The following is a 20,090-nucleotide window of genomic DNA, read 5'->3' as shown; positions in this document are numbered from 1 at the left end:
GAAGTCATCAAAAGAGAGCGCCTGGGGAATAGGAGTGGAGCTAGGTACTGCAGGGCCTGGATTCACCTCTACATCACCAGAGGAACAGAGGAGGAGTAGGATAAGGGTACGGCTAAAAGCTATGAGAATTGGTCGTCTAGAACTTCTAGAGCAGAGAGTAAAAGGACGTTTCTGGGGGCGATAAAATAGCTTAAAGGAATAATGTACAGACAAAGGTATGGTAGGATGTGAATACAGTGGAGGTAAACCTAGGTATTGAGTGATGATGAGAGAGATATTGTCTCTAGAAACATCATTGAAACCAGGTGATGTCATCGCATATGTGGGTGGTGGAACTGAGAGGTTGGATATGGTATAGTGAGCAGGGCTAGAGGCTCTACAGTGAAATAAGCCAATAAACACTAACCAGAACAGCAATGGACAAGGCATATTTACATTAAGGAGAGGCATGCTTAATCGAGTGATCAATAAGGGTCCAGTGAGTAGAGGTTGGTTGGGGTCACGGCGATCCAGACAGCTGGCCGGGTAGATGGCTATCGGTAGCAAGATAGCATAGGATGGAGGTCTATTTGTAGATACCTCGTGCGTTTCCGTCGGTAGGTTAGTGGGGTTCCGTGTGGTAGAGGGGATCAATCCAAATTGGCAAAATAGATATAGTGACCCAAGAAAAAAATAAAATAAATAAATAATAATAATAATTGTCCGATATACTTTTTCAGATAGCAGCCGATAAGACAGCTAACGGTTAGCGGGCCCCAGATGAGCGTTCAGGTAACGTCGGGACGGAGGTGCCAGTTGGATAACTCCCTCGGGCAGATAACGTCGGCAGTCAGTCGTGAAGGCCCGGTGGGGCTCCGTATCTGCAGCAACAACAAACAAAAAAACGGGTCCGGATAGGTGACTGTAGCCCAGGAATGGCTGATGGAACTCCTCAGCTGGCTAGCTCCGGAATGATTTGAGTTTGCTCCGGGATCGACGTAAGCCAATAGTCACACGGTTTGCAGCTAGCTAGCTGCGAAATCAAGATGCAAATGTCCAGAGCCTGCGAAATCCGGGGAAACTGAGAGAAAAAAAGTCCCGGAATGCTCCGGTCCGAGTCGCGTTGCACAAAAGTGCCGGTAGATTATCGAGCTAAAGGAATAGCTGATGACCACAAAACGTGGGCAGCTGAAACACCAACGCTAGCCAGCAAACCGGCTAATTTCTGGGCAGCTACAGATTAGCTTCTGGCTAGCTATCGGATAGCTTCTGGTTAGCTTTCTGGCTAGCTTCTGAATTAGCCCCTGGCTAGCTTCCACGGTGGATTTTCAGATTTGAGGTAAATAATACTTTTTTGTAATTGGTGAAGCGGGTTGCAGGAAAGCTTTTGCAGGAAAGCTTTTGTAGTTGAGTTCTTGGATAATAAAATATATAAAAGATATGCGAAGAAAGGTGTAAATATATATATATACAGGACACGACAATACGAAACAGAAATGACGTCTGAACTACTAAGCCATCTTGGAGAGTCATGTTTAGCCCACTAGGGCACATTCCCCTATCATTTCTTGTAACCATATTTACTGTTTGTTTGTTTGTGTGTGCACTTCTGTGATTGTTTAGTTAGTTAATAAATAAATTATTTAAGACAATTGATGTATGGATGACTCATAGTGAAGACTGGGTTCGTGCAGATAACCAACAATTTACAACTTTCAGATGAGACTGAAATAAGGTGACGATTAATATTGACTGCTATTGATGTAAAATATTACTAGGTCTTTACATTTACATTTAAGTCATTTAGCAGACGCTCTTATCCAGAGCGACTTACAAATCTTTAAGAGTTTATTCGGAAGATAACAGCTCTATAAATATTATTTCGTGGTGCCCTGACTTTCTAGTTAATTACATTTACATGATTAGCTCGATCAGGTAATATGAATTACAGCGAAAGGATTTTATAGAATAGCATGTCATCACTTAATCCGGCATAGCCAAAGACATGACAGAATGTTCATGTATTCTACAACTATCAGTGGATGCTGCTGAGGGGAGGATGGCTCATAATAATGCCTGAAAGAGAGCGAATGGAATTTATATTTTATTTTTTTAACCTTATTTAACTAGGCAAGTCAGTTATTTACAATGACGGCCTACCACAAGGCAAAAGGCCTCCTGCGGGGACAGGGGCTGGGATTCAAAATAAAAATTTATTAAATAAAAATATAGGACTAAACACACATCAAGACAAGAGAGACAACACTACATAAGAGACCTAAGACAACAACATTGCATGGCAGCGACACATGACAACACAGCATGATAGCAACAACATGACAACAACGTGGTAGCAACACAACATGGTAGCAGCACAAAACAGGGTACAAACATTATTAGACACAGACAACAGCACAAAGGGCAATGCAAAGCAGCCACAACTGTCAGTAAGAGTGTGCATGATTGAGACTTTGAATGAAGAGATTGAGATAAAACTGTCGAGTTTAAGTGTTTGTTGCAGCTTGTTCCATTCGCTTTTCAGCGAACTGAAAAGACGAGCGACCCAGGGATGTGTGTGCTTTGGGGACCTTTAACAGAATGTGACTGGCAGAACGGGTGTTGTATGTGGAGGATGAGAGTTGCAGTAGATATCTCAGATAGGGGGGAGTGAGGCCTAAGAGGGTTTTATAAGGTGCTTCTACACCTGCATTGCTTGCTGTTAGGGGTTTTAGGCTGGGTTTCTGTACAGCACTTTGAGATATCAGCTGATGTACGAAGGGCTATATAAATACATTGATAAATAAGCATCAACCAGTGGGTCTTGCGACAGGTATACAGAGATTACCCGTTTACAGAAGAGTATAGAGTGCAGTGATGTGTCCTATAAGGAGTATTGGTGGCAAATCTGATGGCTGAATGGTAAAGAACATCTAGCCGCTCGAGCATTACCTGCCGATCTATAAAGTCTCCTTAATCTAGCATGGGTAGGATGGTCATCTGAATCAGGGTTAGTTTGGCAGCTGGGGTGAAAGAGGAGCGATTACGATAGAGGACACCAAGTCTAGATTTAACTTTAGCCTGCAGCTTTGATATCTTCTGAGAGAAGGACAGTGTACCGTCTACCCATACTCCCAAGTACTTGTATGAGGTGACTACCTCAAGCTCTAAACCCTCAGAGGTAGTAATTAGGGATGCACAATCTATTGGTGAAGATATCGTAATCGGACGATATTAGCTAAAAATGACAACATCGAGATCGGCCGATGTCTAGTTTAACGCCGATATGCAAAACCGATGTCAAAGCTGTGCATACCTATATAACGTAGGTACATGACGTAATGACACCACAAAATTTGGCACTACGCGTGCAACACAGCATTCCTAAACTAGCACACAATGTCTGCTGTGTGGATCGAGCAGTCAACAAGTCGAGCAGTCATTTGAAAGAGTAAGAACATTTCAGCGACACAACTCAAAAGGCGAAATCCATTAACGACCAAGATAATGTAATTCATTGCCCTTGACAATCAACCATTCTCTGTCGTGGGTGATGTTGGCTTTCGCCGACTGGTCGAGCACCGGTACACACTAACGTTACCAAGTGTGCTATTTTTCAGATGTTGCCCTACTGGAGTTACACAGTAATAGCATCACTGCTATTAGCTTCACGACTGACATTTGGACCAGCAATATCAGCCCCATGATCATGCTGAGTCTGACAGCACAGTGGGTCGTCAAGGATTTTGTACTGAGGAAAGTCGTATTTCATGCTCATGAATGTACTGGTTGTCATACAGCTGCTGCCATTTCAATACCATTTGAGAACATGTTTGAAACATGGAAACATGAACAAACTAGGTAGCTCCATTCGAACAACTGACTCAAGAAATAAGCTCATCAACTGCAGCCGTGATACCCTCTGTCATGGCATTGAAACGCCTGCTCAACAAAACTGGCAACATAGGCTGTGAACAAGCAATTAGGTGGCATTTTCTGTTTACGGTGTCGCCACCATGCTTGATGCTATGTACAAGGACCGCTACTTCGATGCAGACAAGAAACAGGGTTTATGTGAAATGTTAGACACAGCTGAACAAGATGGAAACAGACACAGTGACAGTGCGCACTGAGGAAGAGAGGCCACGGACAGAGCTGAAACTTCACTGTTTGACATGTATGATGAAATCCTGGTTGAGAATGAAACGACATAACAAATGAACAACGAAAACAGCACAGCAAGTAAGTGAAAGAAATAGGTTTTGATTATGTTTTACTGGTAATGGGGACATACGTAAATGCCAACAAAATAACTTTTTGGTCAGTGTGGTGTATATGTGTGTAACCTTTACTTAACTAGGCAAGTCAGTTAAGGGCAGAGAAAGCTTGTTGGACGCTAAGAACGCTTTGTTGTAGAGTGTTTAACACAAAATCCGGGGAGGGGCCTACAAGAATGAAATGGTCTACCGTATCAAAACTTGAAAATAGCAGTGCAACATTGCTTAGAATCAAGGGCAATGGTGACATTTCCCTTGAGCGGAAACCAGATTACTTACCAAAGAATACTATAGACATCAAGAAAGTTTTTCCAACACTTTTGATAAACAGGGCAAAATAGAAATAGGCCTATTAACAGTTAGGATCAGCTTGATCTCCGCTTTAAATGAAGGACGAACCGTGGCTGCCTTCCAAGCAATGGGAACCTCCCCAGAGAGGAGAGACAGGTTAAAAAGGTCACAGATAGGCTTGGCGATTATAGGGGCCGCAACCTTAAAGACGAAAGGGTCTAAACCATCTGTTTAAGGTGCTCCTTTAGCACCTCGGACTCAGTGACCGCCTGCAGGGAGAAACTTTGTAGCAGGGCAGGGTAAAAAGAGGGAGGAGCATCAGGGCTAGTCGCATTAGAAAGGGTAGGCGATGAGGAAATGTTGGAAGGGCAAGGAGGCATGGCTGAGTCAAACAGGAATCCTGACTTAATGAAGTGGTGATAAAAAAGCTCAGCCATGTGCTTCTTGTCAGTAACAACCACATCATCAACTTTAACTTTAACCGTTTTCAAGAAGTTCTTGGGGTTAGACCCACAGAGAGAGAACTGCTCCTTAAAGTAACTAACTTTGGCCTTCTGGATAGCCTGAGTGCACTTATTTCTCATTTGCCTGAACGAGAGCCAGTCAGCCCGAGTATGCGTGTGCCGAGCCTTTCGCCAAATGCAATTCTTCAGGTGGAGTAACTCTGCAAGATCATGGTTGAACCAGGGGCTTAACCTGTTCTTAATTCTCATTTTCTTTATGGGGGCGTGTTTGTTAACAATATCACTGAAAATATCAAAAAAGAAGGTCCAAGCGTCTTCGACAGAGGGGATCAAGTTGACTCTATACCAATTTACAGAGGCCAGGTCATGAAGAAAGGCTTGCTCATTAAAGTTTTTTTAGCAAGCGTCTATGACAAATCAGGACAGGTCGTTTCATTGAGCCATTACGAACACAGGCTGTAAAACAGTGACCACTACGATCATTACAGAAAACACCAGACTGATACCTATCAGGATTATTTGTGAGGATAACATCAAGGAGAGTAGCCTTTTCTGGGTGTTTGGAGTCATACCTTGTGGGATTGGTAATAATCTGAGAAAGATTTAGGGAGTCCCATTGCTTTAGGACTTGGTCAGGTGGTTTAAGCATGTCCCAGTTTAGGTCACCTAGCAGGACAAATTCAGACTTAGTGTAAGGGGCCAGGAGAGCGTTTAGGGCAGGTAGGGTACAGGCCTGTGCTGATGGAGGACGATAGCACCCAGCAACAGTCAACAAAGAGCTTTTTGAAAGTTTAATGCTTAAAACCAGCAAATGAAATTGTTTGGGGACAGACTTGGTGGAGACAATCGAGCACTGAAGGTGATCCTTGGTAAAGATTGCCACTCCCCCACCTTCGAAAGATCTGTCTTGCCAAACAAGGTTATAACCAGAAAGGTTAACAGCAGTGTTCAAAACACTCTTTCTTAACCACGTCTCAGTAATGACCAACACATCTGGATTTGCTGCTGTGAACCCACACTTTCAATTGATCCATTTTAGGTAATAAGCTTCTAGTGTTAACGTGGAGAAAACCCAGGCTTTTACGAGAGCAGAAATCAGTGAAACAGATATCAGAGCACAAGTCTGAATTGGGGCTATCAACAGTAGATGGGCCAGAGTGTACATGCACATTTCTAGATATCATCAACAGTAATACAATCAAGGCACGGCAGAGGACAGGGAGCTCTGCAGTGTTGATTTATGACATCTGAAAGTGCATTAGATGGCAACAAGATCATATTATACAGCAATTTCATCAGTTAACATGAATACAAAGCCGGCGAGAGGTGGTTAGAAAAGTCTGTGTAACCAATAGAGAGCCAGAGTCCCAAGTGTGGGAACAAACATGGTCTGTCCCACGGTTGGGTAAACAAGAAGGTTCATAGTCAACAAAGCATGCAGAAGTCATGTGGCAAATAGCAAAATGCACAAGAAAAAAAATATAACTAGCCATTTGTAAGTTCAGAGTCACTCGCCCCAACAGTGCCTATGTGCTGGAGTTGGGCGAAAGCTCGGGAGAGAGGGGAGAGTGTGGTGGGGGTGCCTATACCAGACGGGGAGACATGCCACGGCAGACGGTGAACAGATTGCCAGGTGGAATCCAAGCAGCAGTGCAGCAGACAACGGGAGTAGGTGTCACACCCACTTGGGAGAAGCTTTTATTTCTGGAGGCAGATTTCTTGTAGAAAATGCCAGTGAATTGGTCTCTGAACAGCGGGAGTGGGCTTCAAGGCCTCTGGATTTGGGTGGTGGAGCCTGCCATTTGTTGGGCTCAAAGGCTTTGACACCTCTCACTTCACACCTCAGTGCTAATAGAAGTTGTATCTGGTCTGACTGGTCTGTCTCAGTTCCAGGAGTTTGGAGTTTTGATCTGGAGTGAAGGTTATGCTGTGGATTGGCATCAAACACATAGAAACCATGTGTTTGATACTTATCCACTTATTCCTCTCTAGCCATTACCACGAGCCAACCCCCCCCCCCCCCAAGTATTCTTGTATGCTTGTAATCGTTAAGGACTGGGGAATTTTTCAGGATAAGAAATAAACAGAATGGAGTTAAGCACAGGCAAAATCCTATAGGAAAACCTGGTTCAATCGGTTTTCCACCAGACTGGGAGATGAATTCACCTTTCAGCAGGACAATAACCTAAAACACAAGGCCAAATCTACACTGGAGTTGCTGACCAAGAAGACAGTGAATGTTCCTGAGTGGCCGAGTTACCGTTTTGACTTAAATCTAGAAAGACTTACAGATGTAATCGCTGCCAAAGGTGCTTCTACAAAGTATTTACTCAGGGGTGTGAATATTTAGGATATTTCTGTATTTCCTTTTCAATAAATTTCAGTTAATGGATGTGTCAACATTCAATGCTAAAGCTCAGAAAACAAATAAGATTCTGCGCTACAAAAAGACAGGGTAATGTATTACCAAATGTAAATGACAATTATCCGGAGTAAGGGCGCTTCTAGCATTTCACACATTCTTTAATGCAGTTTTCCCCCTTGAGAAGTTGTGTGCCTGCTTTAAGCCAGAGAGACAATCCTGTAGTCTTTCACAGTAGATGCACACACACACACACACACACACACACACACACACACACACACACACACACACACACACACACACACACACACACACACACACACACACACACATTCTGGTTGTCTACCTATTGGAGGGTACGGGCAGAGGGCACGGCAGGAAATTGTTCTGGATGATCCTTTCAAGACCCAGGCCACAATCATCCACACGGCAAAGTCACACACCTAAAGGAGCAGCACACGCACACACAAAAACAGAGCTAAATGAGTCTACTAGGACAGAGAGAGAAAAAGGGGGAGAAAGAGAGAAACTCTGTCACCGTCAATCAGCCTTGTGTCCTTGTGCTATCTGTGAGTCCATCTAGCCAGGGATGATGTAGATTAATGGAGTTGGTGAATTCATTGAAAAGGCATATCAGAACTGAAGAGTGGCCTATAGTATGGAATTTGAGGGAGCTATCAGGGAGTATTTCAAACCCTGTGTTCAAGGGTCAATGTGAAGAGGGCACAACAAAACCTATTCCCCCTCAGGAGACTGAAAAGATTTGGCATGGGTCCTCAGATCCTCAAAAGGTTCTACAGCTGCACCATTGAGAGCATCCTGACTGGTTGCATCACTGCCTGGTACGGCAACTGCTCGGTCTCCAACCGCAAGGCACTACAGAGAGTAGTGGGAACGGCCCAGGACATCACTGGGGCCAAGCTTCCTGCCATCCAGGACCTCTATATCAGGCGGTGTCAGATGAAGGCCTTAAAAATTGTCAAAGACTCCAGCCACCCTAGTCATAGACTGTTCTCTCTGCTACCGCTCGGCAAGCAGTACCGGAGCGCCAAGTCTAGGTCCAAGAGGCTTCTAAACAGCTTCTACCCCCAAGCCATAAGACTCCTGAACATCTAGTCAAATGTCCCCCCCACCCCACCCCTACTCTCGGTTGTTATCTATGCATAGTCACTTTAATACCTCTACCTACATGTTTATACTACCTCGACTAACCGGTGCCCCCACACATTGACTCTGTATTGGTACCCCCCCTGTATATAGTCTTGCTATTGTTATTTTACTGCTGCTCTTTTATCTCTTATTCTTATCCTTATTTTTTAAACTGTATTGTTGGTTAGGGGCTTGTAAGTAAGCATTTCACTGTAAGGTCTACACCGGTTGTATTCAGCGCATGTGACTAATAAAATTTGATTTGAAGTCAATGAAATAGATTTGAAATAACGGTGGATCTTATCTGAATCAGGATACTAACACAAATAGTAACTTACACTGCAGTAGTAGCCTACATTGTAAATAAATAGTTATGTGGGGAAAAGACTAATACATGCCTCAAAGTCAGGTGGTGTCTGAAAATAGGGGACTCTTGGAGAGAAGACACCATTCCAACCAGCCTCATTCAAGCCTTACATCCTTTTCTTTATTTAATAGTAGGAGGTGAGAATGGATCTACAACAACTCCAAATAGCAGGAGTGATGGAGCTGTCTGGTCAGAACTGACTCAGAAACCCATTATTCCATTAGATAAGGCTTTCCTAATCCTGGCCCTGGGGGGTTATAATAAGACGCCCTATGACAGGTTTCTCAACTGGTAGCCCACGGGACGGATTTCGCAGGTGGTTTTATTTGGCCCCCCAAGTTTTCTGAGCAAAAAAACTAATAAATTACAATATATACATACACACACACACACACACACACACACACACACACACACACACACACACACACACACACACACACACACACACACACACACACACACACACACACACACACAGTACCAGTCAAAGGTTTGGATACACCTACTCATTCAAAAGGTTACTCTTTATTTTTACTATTTTCTACATTGTAGAATAATAGTGAAGACATCAACATAACACATATGGAATCATGTAGTAACCCAAAAAGTGTTGAACAAATCAAAATATATTTTATATTGGAGATTCTTCAAAGTAGCCACCCTTTGCCGAGATGACAGCTTTGCACACTCTTGGCATTCTCTCAAACAGCTTCACCTAGTAAAAATAAAGAAAAACCCTTGAATGAGTAGGTGTGTCCAAACTTTTAACTGGTACTGTATATACAGTTGAAGTCGGAAGTTAACATACACCTTTGCCAAATACATTTAAAAACAGAGTTTTCACAATTCCTGACATTTAATCTTCGTAAAAATTCCCTGTCTTAGGTCTGTTAGGATCACCACTTTATTTTAAGAATGAAATGTCAGAATAATAGTAGAGAAAATGATTTATTTCAGCTTTTATTTCTTTCATCATGTTCCAAGTGGGTCAGAAGTTTACATACACTCAATTAGTATTTGGTAGCATTGCCTTTCAATTGTTTAACTTGGGTCAAACATTTCGGGTAGCGTTCCACAAGCTTCCCACAATAAGTTGGATGAATTTTGACCCATTCCTCCTGACAGAGCTGGTGTAACTGAGTCAGGTTTGTAGGCCTCCTTGCTCGCACATGCTTTTTCAGTTCTGCCCACACATTTTCTATAGGATTGAGGTCAGGGCTTTGTGATGGCCACTCCAATACCTTGACTTTCTTGTCCTCAAGCCATTTTGCCACAACTTTGGAAGTATGTTTGGGGTCATTGTCCATTTGGAAGACACATTTGCGACCAAGCTTTAACTTCCTGACTGATGTCTTGAGATGTTACTTCAATATATCCACATAATTTTCCTGCCTCATGATGCCATCTGTTTTGTGAAGCACACCAGTCCCTCCTGCAGCAAAGCACCCCCACAAGATGATGGTGCCACCCACATGCTTCACAGTTGGGATGGTGTTCTTCGGCTTGCAAGCGTCCCCATTTTTCCTCCAAACATAACGATGGTCATTATGGCCAAACAGTTCTGTTTTTGTTTCATCAGACCAGAGGACATTTCTCCAAAAAGTATGATCTTTGTCCCCATGTGCAGTTGCAAACTGTAGTCTGGCTTTTTTTATGGCAGTTTTGGAGCAGTGGCTTCTTCCTTGCTGAGCAGCCTTTCAGGTTATGTCGATATAGGACTCGTTTTACTGTGGATATAGATACTTTTGTACCTGTTTCCTCCAGGATATTCACATGGTCCTTTGCTGTTGTTCTGGGATTGACTTGCACTTTTCGCACCAAAGTACATTCATCTCTAGAAGACAGAACGCGTCTCCTTCCTGAGCGGTATGACGGCTGCGTGGTCCCATGGTGTTTATACTTGCGTCAACTTAGTGTATGTAAACTTCTGACCCACTGGAATTGTGATGCAGTGAATTATAAGTGAATTAATCTGTCAGTAAACAATTGTTGGAAAAATTACTTGTGTCATGCACAAAGTAGATGTTTTAACCAATTTGCCAAAACTATAGTTTGTTAACAAGAAATTTGTGGAGTGGTTGAAAAACGACTTTTAATGACTCCAACATAAGTGTATGTAAACTTTTGCATGTTCATTACATTTGCAAAAATGTCTAGAAACCTGTTTTCACTTTGTCATTATGGGGTATTGTGTGTGAAAAAAAACAAAGGGTCTCTCCTTGGCCCAGCCAGAGGGGAATGGCAGGAGTGATGGATATCTCTAATATTATTCAATGGTTCAAACACAAACCAAGGTAGATGTCTGGTGGGAAGGAACTCTACATTACATAAGACTATCTTATTCATGCTCCTGAGGGACCTACCTTAGATGACTAGGAGACTTTATTCGCAGCTTGAGCTTCTCCGAGGAATGCTGAACCGCTGGAAAAAAATCTAATGCTATTTCTGCCTCACATTCAGTTATTCAACCAAAGCCCTCCCTCCACAGTAAGTGAATGAGTCAGAGAAAGGAAAGCCCAGCTTCCAGAGAGAGTTGGTGCTCAGAGCAGGGATATGTCCCAAATGACACCCGATTCCATATAAAGTGCACTACATTTGAACATGACCCATATGGCTATGATCAGAAGTAGTGCACTATATAGGGAATAGGGTGCCATTTGGGATGGAACAGTTTGTTTCTGATCCATCACTCATCCTAACCTCCATTCTAGATTATTAATAGAAATCTCATCAGCATTTCTGAATTATTCAGCCGAGCGGGGGCTAGGCAGGGAGGCTGGCTGGTGTAGTTCGAACGGTGGTGGAGGAGCATTTGTAGCGCAGTTTATCTTATATATACCCTACACCTGTATACACACTTCTCATTTTTCTGCAGGCATACTTCTTTACGTACAAACATCATTTGATCTGGCAAGGTTATGCTTATATCTGAAGTATTCACCCAATACACTTTGCTCCTGTATGAGCAATTGGTTTATGTATGGGCAAGTGTTTGATTGAAAATGTAATTTTCCTACTTAAAATACAGATCGGTTCCGTTTTATTACCCTAGTCACATCACGCTGATAGGAAATGACACATTTTTAAAAAAAATGCTAAAAAAAATGTTAATCACATCTATATTACACCATGGGGATATGATCACACTTCATGATGTATATGTAATTGTGCTCTCACTGATGTGTAGAATCTATTCAGCAGTGCCTCTTCAGGCTACTTCAATCTGAAATACATTCATCTGGATGGGGCTTTAAGAGGGGGGCGGCTTACAGTAGTTCTGGGCTCAGTCTGATTTTGATTGTGTTTGACTTGATCATTATTGCTAGCTATATCTTTTCCCATTGGCCGCTCATTCATGTCCTCAAAGTAAGACTCATGATCTATTGAGCAATTCCAGTTTTATTAAATGTAGGATGCGTTCCAAATGGCACCCTGTTCCCTATAAAGTGCACTACTTTTGACCAAAGCTCTTTGGGCCCTGAACAAAAAGTAGAGCACTATAAAGGGGAAAGGGTGTCATTTGGAACGCAATCGTAGCAATACAGTTTCAAGCCTGTGTTAGCCTGACATACAATCCTTTCATAAATGAGAGAAGTCTTAGAGGTGTAATTTTACTGCGATCCCTGTGGTTTACGAAATCTAAACCTCTTTGCGTGTGTTTTGTGTGTGCCTGTGTCTGTGTCTGCCCATTCGTACCGTTCTGCCTGTGCGTACCCGTGTGCATGTTTTCCTACGCTTGTTCCCATGTGCCTTCCTGCGTTTGTGCGCTTGTGTATGTGCCTGACTGCCTCTGTGTGTGTGTGTGTGTGTGTGTCTATTCCATCCCAGGTGTCTTCCTGTTCTGCTGGACCCCATTCTTCGTGGTCCACACCATGCGGGCCCTGTGTGCCACCTGCTTCATCCCCCCCGCCCTGATGAGCATTGTCACCTGGCTAGGCTACGTCAACAGCGCCCTCAACCCCATCATCTACACGGTCTTCAACACAGAGTTCAGGAACTACTTCAAGAAATTCATCCACAGCTGCTGTACATACCGGTAGACGAGACGGCACAGCTAGCCTGGTTCCAGATCTGTTTGTGCCGTCTCGCAATCTCTTATGGTCAACTCCTATGGCAACGTCAGTTGGCAACACAGCACAAACATATCTAGGGCCAGGGTAAGCCACCGCCGCCAATAAATGGACAAGAAAGCACAAACGATACCATTGTATAGATGTGACAATATCAAATCTGAGCTTTGCTGTAGAGTATATCTTGCCATTGCATATTTTTCTCCCAATTGGGATTTTATTTTTGTACATAATGTTTTCTGTTGATTTACGCTTGTGATTTATCTTATTGTGACAGCAATGTTTGTTTGTCAGCTGGCCATATGCCGTTTCAATGTTTATTGTGGAAATCTTTGTGGTGAGGAATAGCATTGAATCCATTCAACTGAAAAAGATATTCAGAAATAGAAGCCATTTATGAGGTTATTAGAGGTAACTGAATGTGTACAAAATGAATCTTTAAGATTAAATGTTTTTTCACTTAAAATGAGGACTTCTGTCTTCTGAACATTGAGGACCAGGGTTAAAAACATACTCCACGCCACCACAACTACCTCTCATCAACAAAAAATAATAATTCTCCACACAACCACGACTATACTGCAAATCCTGAGATGACTCCTGACTTAGTCTGATAAAGATCGTCACAACAAAAGGAAACCTCTTTAAAAAATATCCCTCACGCCTGTACGGAAATTGAGGCTTTGACAAACTGAGAAGTGGTCAACTGAAAAGGGCAAAAGAACAAAGAAAGTTTCCTCTGTGTTGCCTAGCAGCTCAAATCATGTATCTAAGACAGGAAAATAACAAAAAAAAAGAGAGTGATGGTTCAAACCCAAGGAGAAAGCTTTGGGAGGGAGGATTAAATATGATGGAGCAATTTCAGACACCATCTGCTTGCAGTGTGACAGGTATTGAGAGAGTAATTTAAATCCACATGCTTCTCCCCCCCCCCCAGGAAGATTGGTCCATTAGCCACAGGTGGATGACAGAGGTTAGCCTAGCAACAACATCAGGTGAAGACAGAGGCCAAAAACATTAGTCCCATTTCAAAATCAGGGTAGGGTAAACTAGCATTGATGTGCTAACATAGAAGTCAACTCCAATTGAGGGCATTTAGAAGAGTGACCAGAAATTGTAATCACTCTGTATATCTATGAACACAAAACGGCTGTGCGAGTTGAAAGGTTTAATGTCAGTCCTTCCATAAACTTAGTTTTTCACACGCCTCTTCATGAAAAGGTCTCGATTACACTATGACATTCTTCTTCACTCTCCTCCAAGACAGCTGATGCGTATTTTATTCAAAGATATTCAAGTCTATCTCAACTAGGAGAATGGAGAGAAAGCAGAGAAGAAAAATCTTTGGATAGGACTGCTGTAAAATGTGATTATGGAGGTGAAATTGTGGAGGTGGGTGGACAGAGAAGGAAGTGGGTGTCTGACTCCCAAGCTTTTAAGTAGACCTGAGTGTGTCATCTCTCATTACAATCACAAAGCTACAAAGCATCAGACTGTCTGCCAACAGATGGCCCAGGACAACTCTTCTAACTCCCTCTCGACCTCCCCATGATCCAAAGTAACTACTGGAGTGGGGTGAGTGTTTATGTCAGCAATAACGAGAAATGTGGAGGCGAAGCTACTCTTAAAATAAAGGATAACATCAAATGACAGCTGGGATACTCCACCCTGCATAGCAAGCACGGACAAGTTGATGTCCAAGTCCAAAGCTCATCTTCACAACCCTGGGCTCTCAAAGACCAAACTTCAGAGGGAAGTTTGTCTCTCTTTATTCATTTTTCAATGTCATTGTGTGGCTTGTATGAGAGACTGAGGTGTCAGATGTTTTTTCATATTGGCCTTTCCAGCTGGGTTTATCCAGACTACAGGCACTAATAACTGGGATAAATGCTCAAAGTCACTCTATATGGTGACAAATTCTTTTTTTAAATTCTGAGGCACTTTTCCTGAAAGGGTTACAGATTCACACAGGGTCCAAACCCAAACAAACAAGTCTAGACAAAGGAGTTAGAAGTGAGCCATCTAACCATAATGAGATAAATTAATAGTGCATCCTCCTACACACAGACTCCCTCCACTGAAACCTCTTTTCATGGAACTCGATGACAGAATGAGAAAGGAAACTGTAGCATCAGCAGCAGCACAGTTTGGAAGGCCTCACCCTGGTACAAGTGTCCCTGTTCTCCTGGGCTTAAATCTTTCCTCAGGTGCCTCTGGCCTGGGTCACAAATAGACCACAAATCTCGCAACAGGTGCTAGCCTACAGGGTGCACACTGATTTGAAAGCAGTCAGTACCACAGGGATTCATAGCATACACACATAGTAATATGAAATGTCATGTCTCAACAGGTTCTATCAGTCAAAAGCAGTGCTTTTGGGGAATAGGGTACCATTTGGGATACAGGCCTTGTCATCCACTGAGATAGCAAGGTGCCTACTCCCCACTGACACTTCCCCAGCTCCCCTACTGGCAACCCAAATAGAAAAGCTCAAATTGCAGCAGTAAAGATGAACACATTGGGAGAATACGTGAGTGACTCACTGCAATGTTGCTTATAACCTGGGGTACAGGATAGGTGTTCATCATATGGGGCTTGGCTCCAATTTCATTAATATGATTAAAATACTATATGCCAATCCCTCAGCCATAGTAATAAAAGGCACTACCTGCTCTGTTCTGTTCAGAATAACTACAAATAGCAGGCTAGGTGATCCCATATTTCTCCCTCCTATTTTTATTGTCTATGGAGCTCCTGGCCCAGGCAATTTGAAAATCGATAGAAATTACACCAATATCTCTCAATTCTACGGATTACATCATCTTACATTGTCTAGATAAAGTATCTCAATCCCTCCCAAAAGCTTTGAAGATCATAGACAAATTCAGCGCCATCTCAAGTTATGAAATAGATCTAACCAAATATGCCCTACTGCCTCTCAAGCCCCCGATGGAGGACTCTCTTATGGAATCCCAATCGTTTCCCATTTTAAATATTTGGGAATAGATATATTTCCGTATTTAGAGAAAACCATTGGCAAAAACTTTAACAGAACGCTCAACTCAATTCCATCCGACCTCAGCAGAGCCGGAAGAATATCTATTGTCAAAATGAATATATTGCCACGGCTTAATTTCTGTAGTTCAACGCTTCCCTTGTCTCCCCCTTCTGGCTATTGGGATAAAATCCATAGCGTGGTTTCAAAATGTACACCAAGTGTTCAAAACATTAGGAACACCTTCCTATTATTGAGTTACACCCTCTTTTGCCCTCAGAACAGTCTCAATTTGTCAGGGCATGGACTCCACAAGGTGTCGAAAGCGTTCCACAGGGATGCTGGCCCATGTTGACTCCAATGCTTCCCACAGTTGTCAAGTTGGCTGGATGTCCTTTGGGTGGTGAACCATTCTTGATACACACAGAAACTGTTGAGCGTGAAAAACACAGCAACGTTGCAGTTCTTGACACATTCAAACCGGTACGTCTGGCACCTACTACCAAAGGCACTTAAATATTTTGTCTCCTCCCCTTCATCTACACCGATTGAAGTTGATTTAACAGGTGACATCAATAAGGGATCATGGCTTTCACCTGGTCAGTCTTTGTCATGTAAAGAGCAGGTGTTCCTACTGTTTTGTATACTCAGTGTATTTGGCAAGGTAAGCGAGCCCGGATAAAATGAACAAACTTGCAAAGAGGGAAAGATGTAGGAGCACCAAACTTTATATTGTATTTCTGGGAATCAAAATGGCATGCCCATACTCCAATATTACACAATAATGCCTTGCGATACATATGTAGAGTGGACTTTTGTCATGGACAGTCATTGTTTGAGAACATTCCAAGATCTGAAAGACACATAACCAGGCAACTCCTTTTTTTTTTTTATATTTACCTAGGTCAGCTATACTGGCTTAGGGAGTCCCCTGGAAAACCCAACTACTGAACCATCCAATGATGGGATTTAGAACTCAATTATCTGGGCTCCCAACAGGACTGATCTCTATAATATGTAAACAACATTTGGAAAGCTCATATTCTGAGCTAGCCATTAAAAAAAGTATGGTCCACAGATCTGAACAACCCTTTAACTGGAACAGAATGTGGAAAAATATGACCTTGGCATCCCGTAAGAGAGCCCTTTCTGTGTTTGCAAACATTGCCGCACGAGGGTGATGCACGCAAGTTGGTGGCAGAACAAGGGGGAGTTCTTATAGAGCGCCAGCCTATATTTACATACTGCTTATGAGTGCATTTCACAGTACTTTTGGATTATAATTGGATTAAGGCTCATATGAATGTCCTGTTTAATATAAATGTTTGTGTCATCATCATCACAGATCAACTGCATTATACAAAAAAATACAAAAAACACTTCAACTAGTAAAATGTCTCTTTGGCTAGCTTTTGCTACAGCCTATATCAACGAGCGTTTAGCATTCTAGCTAACAACTGCTGCATCCAAAATAGTTATTTTGCAAAGATCACAACAAAATATAAATCTCAGCAACTGTTCAAGCAAGAATCAGAATATCATTGTAAGCGTATGAGAACCCCACAAAAGTGATTTTGTTTAGAATTAATAAAAATGTAAATCTAGGCTGTTGAATGGGTGCAGATGGCGATGACTTTCTTACTGCCGCCAAGAGTCGGGCGCATCTGTAAAAATCGTTGAGTGTGGACGTTGCAACATTAGCACAAGAACTGTTTGTTGGGAGCATCATGAAATGGGTTTCCAAGGCCGAGCAGCCACATACAAGCCTAAGATCACCATGAACAATGACAAGCATCAACAGGAGTGGTGTAAATCTTGCTGCCATTGGCCTCTGGAGCAGTGGAAACTTGTTCTCTGGAGTGATTAATCACACTTCACCACTAGACAAATCTGGGTTTGGCAGGAGAACGCTACCTGCCCCAATGCATTGCGCCAACTGTAAAGTTAGGTGGAGGAGGAATAATGGTTTGGGCTAGACCCCTTAATTCTAGTGAAGGGAAATCTTATCACTACAGCATACAATTACATTCTAGACGATTCTGTGCTTTTAAATTTGTGGCAACAGTTTGGGGAAGGCCCTTTCCTGTTTCAGCATGACAATGCTCCCGTGCACAAAGCGAGGTCCATACAGAAATGGTTTGTCAAGATCGATGTGGAAGAACTTGACTGGCCTGTACAGAGCCCTGACCTCAACTCCATCGAACACCTGACTGCGTTCCAACCCTAAACGTCCAACATCAGTGTCCGACCTCACTAATGCTCGTGGCTGAATGGAAGCAAGTCCCCACAGCAATGTTCCAACATCTAGTGGAAAGCCTTCCCAGAAGAGTGGAGGCTGTTATAGCAGCAAAGGGGGACCAACTCCATATTAATGCTCATGATTTTGGAATGAGATGTTCGACGAGCAGTTGTTCACATAATTTGGGTGATGAAGTGTATAAACTGTGTACATTGAGATGAATATTTTACCTGTAACCCCCCCCCCCTATCCACCAACCCAAAGAAATTGACAAAGCAAATAACTATTTGATTTTTTTCTTCTTTTAAGGATAGGTGTTGATCAGAGGCATACAAGAGAATCATTACATGACAGAGGGAATTCATAGGAGCTCCCAGACCTAGAAAATTGACAAATAACCCCCAACCAGAGCCTCATCTTGAAAGACTAATATAAGGCTCCAAATAACAATGACAAACGACCCAATAGTAGTAGTGTCTTTCCTCTGGTCAGGTTTCTCATGAGACATTTTGATTCATGCTGCTAGCTTGGGTGCTTTTGAGGTGTGCAACATTCCACGAAAAAAAATAAAAAAATCTAAAATCTACCTTGAGAAAAGCATTAGGGGTTAGAGGGGAGGGACAGGTGAAGGGAAAACATTGTAGAGGGCTTACACATCCTCCATGGAGGTGGAAAGTGGAGAGGGGTAGAGGTGGGGTAGAGGGTATTTGTCTCACCACATCCATATGGGCTCATCTGCAATTCCCTCCCCCTTTCTCCTCCACCTCTCCCTTCACCCTCTCCCCTTCCTTGCAGCTGAAGTCCTTGTCAAATATACCAAATGGGACAAACGCAACAGAGTGGCTCTCAGTCCAGGGCATCAGATTAGAACCACTGTTAATTTCCTTCCACTCTCCCTCCCTGTGCCCTGGACACAGGCTCAGCCCAGCGGTGGTTGGGCAGCCATGGTGCGGTACAGCAGCAGTAATTTCATGCCTGATACGGAGAGTGACGCGTGAGTTTGACAGATGCAGGGGATTACAACGCCAGACAAGACAAGGCTGTCTGCTCAGTGTTGGAGAGCTGAGGCTGAGGTCATTGTGCAGTGCTCCATTGCATAAGGAACATTTTTCTTCCATGAGTCTATTTGGTTAGTTCTCTAATCTAACTAAACGAGGAACAGAAGGGGAGAGTGAGAGAACTCATTGATGACAACAGCATGTATCGAGGTGACCTCTCAAGAGAACATGACTGACCTCTGTATCTGAAACATTGAAACGGATGTACCTGTCAAAGTAATATACTGGACAACGTTAACCTTTCATTCCCAAAAACCAGGTTGTTGGGCTTACTGTGATTACTGACTCCAGAGGCCACAGGAAGTCTGGAGGACTCCCCCAGAAAGTTGGGTAGGTCATTGTGGGTCTCAAAACTCTTCCAATCCCTGAACAGCAGTCTCAATTTATCAATGTAATGGACCCTATTTTGGACAGGTAGCTGTTGCTCAAATTGACCCTCATTTTTCATACTAGTTCTCCGGTGAGTAGTGATGTTGTTGGTCTTCACAGAAAGATAGCGGGTCGTACTGTATGCAGCACAGCACACACATCCTCCCCTCCTCCAGTCACCTGACAGCTTTAATCCATTGGATTAATCCACATCAGTGCAGCTGTGTGGCAGTTGACAGCTATCACTGAGAAAAGCTCAGATAATCTCACTAATGTCCACCATCCATTAAATAATAACCATGGCAGTAACACACTTAACGATGATGTCCACAGAGACAGTGGGTGGGTGGATGGCAGTTGCCTATGTGTCAGACAACTCTTGCACTGCATGACCTCCTGACTCAGGGCAAAGTCTCAAGCCAATATCCTTGTGGAAATGTACAAATGAAAAATGTGTTGAAAATGCA

General features: G+C 42.9%; 1 protein-coding gene across 1 annotated transcript in view; it reads left to right on the top strand.

The window, feature by feature from the left end:
- LOC139578227 (D(4) dopamine receptor-like) overlaps positions 1-13,428 on the top strand; it is a 40,101-nt gene extending 26,673 nt beyond the window's left edge. The window contains exon 4 of the mRNA XM_071405563.1: positions 12,721-13,428. Within this exon, the coding sequence (XP_071261664.1) occupies positions 12,721-12,932 (212 nt within the window). The 3' untranslated portion in view covers positions 12,933-13,428. The remainder of the gene's footprint in view (positions 1-12,720) is intronic.
- Positions 13,429-20,090: the final 6,662 nt, after the last annotated feature.

Source organism: Salvelinus alpinus, chromosome 6, assembly GCF_045679555.1.
Source record: "Salvelinus alpinus chromosome 6, SLU_Salpinus.1, whole genome shotgun sequence".
Classification (NCBI taxonomy): domain Eukaryota; kingdom Metazoa; phylum Chordata; class Actinopteri; order Salmoniformes; family Salmonidae; genus Salvelinus; species Salvelinus alpinus.
The sequence above is the reverse complement of the archived record's forward strand: the minus strand, read 5'-3'. Positions and strand labels throughout refer to the sequence as shown.